The 6,000-nt window shown below is 42.0% G+C and overlaps 1 protein-coding gene across 2 annotated transcripts in view; it reads left to right on the forward strand.

The window, feature by feature from the left end:
- The window catches only part of LOC140476561 (transmembrane protein 87A-like), a 68,577-nt gene extending 64,046 nt beyond the window's left edge, over positions 1–4,531 (forward strand). For both annotated transcript variants that reach the window (XM_072569358.1, XM_072569359.1), the window contains exon 20: positions 3,753–4,531. In XM_072569358.1, the coding sequence (XP_072425459.1) occupies positions 3,753–3,794 (42 nt within the window). In that variant the 3' untranslated portion in view covers positions 3,795–4,531. The remainder of the gene's footprint in view (positions 1–3,752) is intronic.
- The last annotated feature ends 1,469 nt before the right edge of the window (positions 4,532–6,000 follow it).

Below are 6,000 nucleotides of genomic sequence, written 5' to 3' on the forward strand. Positions count from 1 at the left end.
TGATCTTTGGTGATGTGTCATTACTGAGGGATTTGTAGCATATGTTCTTCAGTTTGTATCACATTCACATCCAAGTCAGGAAACTATGGTTTCAACTTTATTCCTTCATTTAAACTAACTGACCCAATAGTGCACTGTTAAAGATCACCAATAAATGAAAATTAAATCATTCACTTTGGTGCAAAAGATCCCATGTCACTGCTCAATGAATAGTGTCCCACTTTCCCTTGTTAATCAAAATAATTAAAAACAGATTAGCTAAATTTAACTGTATGATAGACCATGCTTTGAGCTTCCCTTGCCTGAAAAATAACAACACTCATTTAAAATTAAACTTTTGAGATGCATGTAGGCTTAATATAAATGCAAGTGTGTACTAATAGTTACTTGATACGAAGGTAATGTTGCCATAGTCTTACTAAACCATAAAGCTGCTCTCCAATAGAGAGAGATGACTGGTGGTGGTTTTACCTGAGGGTCATCATGCCACAGGCAAAAGGAGGGGTTGAGAAAGATAATCCTTTGTTGGTGTCACTCTGCAATTGCAAACCAGCCATCCAGCCAACCAAGTTAAACTGACCCCCTTTTACTTGATATATATCTTTTCAGGCAGTGGTGCAATCAAAAATATGGATGTAAAGGAGGAAGAGTCACTGAATCAATGCTAGGAAAGCATTAGGCTAATATCAGTAGGAATGCAGTCATTAACAGAATATGACATTCTAACCTGTAACAGGCTTTGAAATCTGGGGTAGACCTTGGCAATTCCTCCCCATGAATATCAACATTTATTGACACTGGAGGTACCTGGCATCCAGGTTTACATGTAGCTGAGCTCACTTTTAGAATCTAATTCAAATGTGATTGTCAGTCAGTGTTTGAAATAGTAGAGTTAGGAAACCTTTCAGTTGAAGTACCTAGTCCTGATGTAGGTCTGTGTCTAAGAGCGTGGTGCTGGAAAAGCACATCCGGTCGGGCAGCATCCGAGGAGCAGGAGAATTGACGTTTCGGGCATAAACCCTTCATCAGGAATGAAGCTTGTGGGCCAAGGGGGCTGAAAAAATAGATTGGCGGTGGGGGGGGGGGGGGGGGGGGGGTAACTGGGAAAGTGATAGGTAGATGAAGGTGAGGGTGAAAGTCATAGGTCAGAGAGGAGGGTGAAGCAGATACGTGGGAAGGAAGATGAACAGGTAGGACCGTTCAAGCAGGTGGTACCAAGTTAGAAGTTGCGACTAGGATAACGTAGGGGGAGGGGAAATAGGGAAACTAGTGAAATCCACATTGATCCCGTGTGCTTGGAGGGTGCCAAGGTGGAAGATGAGGCGATCTTCCTCCAGGCGTCGGATGGTTAGAGTTTGGCGATAGAGGAGGCCCAGGACCTGCATGTCCTTGGCGCAGTAGGAGGGGAGAGTTGAAGTTTTCAGCCACAGGGCAGTGGAGTTGGTTAGTGTGGGTAGCCCAGAAATGTTCTCTGAAACGATCTGCAAGTTGGCGTCCTGTCTCCCCAATGTAGAGGAGACCACATTGGGTGCAACAGATATAGTGGATGACGAATATGGAAGTGAAGGTAAATTTCTGATGGATGTGGAAAGCTCCTTTGGGGCCTTGGACGGAGGTCAGGGGGACGTGTGGGCACAGGGTTTGTACCACTTGTAGCAGGGGAAGGTGCTGGGTGGGGAGGGTGGGTTGGTGGTGGTGGGGGAGCGTCAACCTGACAAGGGAGTCACTGAGGGAATGATCTCTCCGAAATGTAGATACGGGTGGCGAGGGAAATGTATCTCTGGTGGTGGGGTCTGTTTGTGGGTGGCAGAAATAGCAGAGGATGATGCGATGTATTCAGAGGTTAGAAGGTCTTGACCAGGGCAGTTCTGTCATGATGCGATTGGTGAGGTGGGGTTCAAGGGCAGAAGTGCAGGAAGTGGAGGAGATCTGCTGGAGAGCTTCATTGACCATGTGGGAGGGGAAATTGCATTCTTTGAAGAAGGAAGCCATCCAGGATGTGCTGTGGTGGAATTGGTCCTCCTGGAAGCAGATGAGGTGGAGGAATTGGGAATAAGGATAACGTTTTCACAGGAGGCAGGGTGGGAGGAAGTGTAGTCCAGGTACCTGTGGGAGTCTGTGGATTTGTAGTGGATGTACGTATTGAATTGGTTGCCGGAAATGGAGATGGAGAGGTCCAGGAAGGGGAGGGAGGTGTCTGAGGTGGTCCAGGTAAACTTCAAGTTGGGGTAGAAGATATTTGTGAAGTTGATGAACTGTTCAACCTCCTCATAGGAGCACAAGGTAGAACCGATACAGTCATCGATGTAGCAGAGGATGAGGTGGGGAATGGTGCCAGTGTAGCTGCTGAAGTTAGACTGTTCCACATACCCAATAAAGAGGCAGGCATAGCTAGGACTTATGTGCGTGTCCATGGCTACCCCTTTGGTCTGGAGGAAGTGAGAGGATTGGAAGGAGAAATTATTGAGGGTGAGGACCAGTTCAGACAGTTGAATGAAAGTGTCACTGGAAGGGTACTGGTTGGGTCAACGTGCGAGGAAGAAACTGAGGACTAGGAGACCTTCGTTCTGGCGGATAGATGTGTACAGTTTCTCCTGATGTAGGTCTATGTCTTAAAAACATCAGGTGAAGATTTATTCAGTTGCATATTTTCAATTCTTCAAAGTTTGCTGTTCCTCTGGAAGCAGGATAATATTAAATCCTTATGGAAACTCAATTCAAACCACACTCGTACAAAGCGGCAAAGTCCATTTCTGGATTGCACTGAAACAGCTGGTTTCTGCCAGAGCTTGATTTTGAATTTGGCCACAAAGGAGTGTAGGGAGCTTCAACCTATCAAAGTTTCCATCCTGATTACATTCAGTGATCCCTGCATATTATCTATGGACATCATAGGAGAACTGACTTCAGCTCACAAATAAAGATTGAAAACTTGCCAAGCTGTCAAATAGCTAATGAGATCTGTGTCTACTAAGTACTTGGAGAAGAGAAATGGAAATAAACTGAAGCGTTTCAAAATACATAATTCCATGAAAATGCAAAACTGTGGGTGTACCTATGCCCCTTGCACTGCAGTCGTTCAAAGCAACAACTTACCACTATCTGAATGAAAATTAGAGATGAGCAATAAATGTTGCCATAGGCAGTGACACCCACACTCTGTGAGTGAATAGGAAAAAAATACTTAGAGATCCAAAATTCTAAGTAGTGGCATGGAGTGCAACAAAACAGACATAATTATAAATTAATACAAAATCCTGGCTAGACTACGCTCATAAAGAGTGGGGAGGGGTTGAGTGCCTGATGAGAGAGAAGAGGGGATTGAGGCATAGGATGGAAAAATGTGGATTCACTCAAATGATGATAAGGCACACTATTTGTGAAGGAATTGAAGATACGAGAATCATTACCACTTCAGTAGAAATGGTTCAGGAAATTTGAATGATTTCTCTTAAGTATGAAGAATTCTGATTGAATACAAAAATAAGACAATCCTCTTAGTTAGAATCAATAACAAGTAAAGAGGTTAAAATAAATGTTTTAACATAATTTTGGAACAGGGATTATTTTTATCAGCCAAAGTTGAGAGTAATTTGAAATACAGATCTTAATTTAAAGATATTATGGCTATGGGGGATAAAATTGCAAAGTGTTTAATTGTGGATTACTCTACTAGAGAACCAGACCAGTTGAGGTACATGCTCTAAATTGCAGTTAAGGAAAATTCTGCTAATGATTTCCTTGTTTTTCAGGAAATTATGACGACAAAATTTGAGATTTCAAAAATGGAGTAAAAATTACATGAACACAAAACATTGCACTTGTTCTTGAAATAATAACTGTCGAGGAAAAGATGTCTTCAGACTGCACAAAGCACCGAAACTGTACAGTGTCACATGACTTCACTGGGATTGGGTGGGCAGAGGTGTGTTTTATACTTGGATAAAGTAAAATTCTGTTTATTTTAAATGACTAAATTATTTTGCTAGTGCTTGCCATAAGGTGTCTAGTTTGGGTAAAATTATGTTCTTTGTTCCAGTAAAATAGCTGGTCTGCTGCTATTCCTAAGCAAAAAGTGTTACACAGAGGTCAAAGTTGCAAGTCAACACTACCCAGCTGATGTTATTTCTTACTTTCCAACTCCTCTTTGCCAAATGAAATGAAAAATAGGGCTGCCTCTGTACTCCGTGCCAGGTTTCTCACTAACATGCAGGCAGTACACTGGAGATGTTGTATTACCACTAGTCCTGTGCAACTCCAGAGAATTATTTCCTGTTCCCAGGATACTTCTGGTGATAATTTGTGTATAATTCCAGGAAAGAGGTCAGTTTAGTAGTTTCTAGAGTGTACATTTGGATTTGAGGAGCTGACTGCCAGTAATGCTGGCAGATGGACTGTGCATTTAGCTTCAATTGTCAGAAAAATTAAGTCTGTAAATCTGGTGTTGGAGAAGTTTGCTAAAACTATCAAGGCAGCCTTATTGTGATTATCTTGTTTTCAAATCAAATAAAACTGTATGGGTGAAATTCTACAGCTGTTTTGTGTTTTTTAAGGATTAATTTAAAACGAAAAGCCCTCCATGTACTATCCCTAATGTATTAGTCAATTCTGCTCAACTAAGAGAACAGTGATTTATCTTTTGGAATCCTTTTTGTTTTATTTTTTTTAAAAGTACGTCTTTTCCTATAGTCAAAAAAGAAAAGAAAGTAAGGTTGAAGGCTAAAACCAATCCTCTCAATAATCAACAGAGGTAGACATGAAAGCAAAATAGAAGTAGGATGTTTAGCTCATGGGGACGAGCTTTTTCATATAATGTCCTTGGGAATGTTTTGTTTCTGTTAATCTGATCTCAACACTCAGGATTCAATCCACAAGACCGCATTACATCAGTTATTCCCATCATACCTTCATCATGCAGGTGCTTCGTTCTCATTCTTCCTGTTTATTAACACACTTAAACTATCGCAGTTGACATTTAAACTTATTTCCTATTTATCTCAAAGTCTGTTTACTAATTTTCTGGTATTGTTTTAGGCCTGAATTCTTAGTGATTCATTTTAAAGTACACTGCATACCTTGTCGGTAACAATAGAACATAGAACAGTACAGCACAGAACAGGCCCTTCAGCCCACGGTGTTGTGCCGACCACTGATCCTCATGTATGCACCCTCAAATTTCTGTGACCATATGCATGCCCAGCAGTCTCTTAAATGTCCCCAATGACTCTGCCAGCAGCAGTTATGGAGGCAACGCATTCCATGCTCTAAAAACTCTGTGTAAAGAACCCGCCTCTGAAAATATTTTACAACAGTTTAAATGGAAAACAAAATTTGATCTTTCAGTCGCACGTTTCATGGATAAGATCAAACTTGTTCCACCTTACCTTTAAGATAAACTACATAACGCTCTTGTGATGGTTCTGGTGGACCTTTTCTCTCTGTCATTTTAATAAAGCCAGGAGCACCTAACAATAGACTCATAGAGCTATACAGAATGAAAGCTAGGTGGTAGGGTGAAATGTGATGAGGATGTTAGGGGATTACAGGGTGACCTGGACAAGTTAGGTGAGTGGGCAGATGCATGGCAGATGCAGTTTAATGTGGATAAATGTCTGGTTATCCACTTTGGTGGCAAGAACAGGAAGGCAGATTACTACCTCAATGGTATCAAATTAGGTAAAGGGGCTGTTCAGAGAGATCTGGGTGTTCTTGTCCACCAGTCAATGAAGGCAAGCATGCAGGTACAGCAGGTCGTGAAGAAGGCTAATAGCATGCTGGCCTTCATAACAAGAGGGATTGAGTATAGAAGCAAAGAGGTGCTTCTGCAGCTGTACAGGGCCCTGGTGAGACCACACCTGGAGTACTGTGTACAGTTCTGGTCTCCAAATTTGAGGAAAGACATTCTGGCTATTGAGGGAGTGCAGCGTAGGTTCACGAGGTCAATTCCTGGAATAGCAGGATTGCCTTACACGGAAAGACTGAAGCGATTGGGCTTGTATA

This window comes from Chiloscyllium punctatum, chromosome 4 (assembly GCF_047496795.1).
Source record: "Chiloscyllium punctatum isolate Juve2018m chromosome 4, sChiPun1.3, whole genome shotgun sequence".
Classification (NCBI taxonomy): Eukaryota; Metazoa; Chordata; class Chondrichthyes; order Orectolobiformes; family Hemiscylliidae; genus Chiloscyllium; species Chiloscyllium punctatum.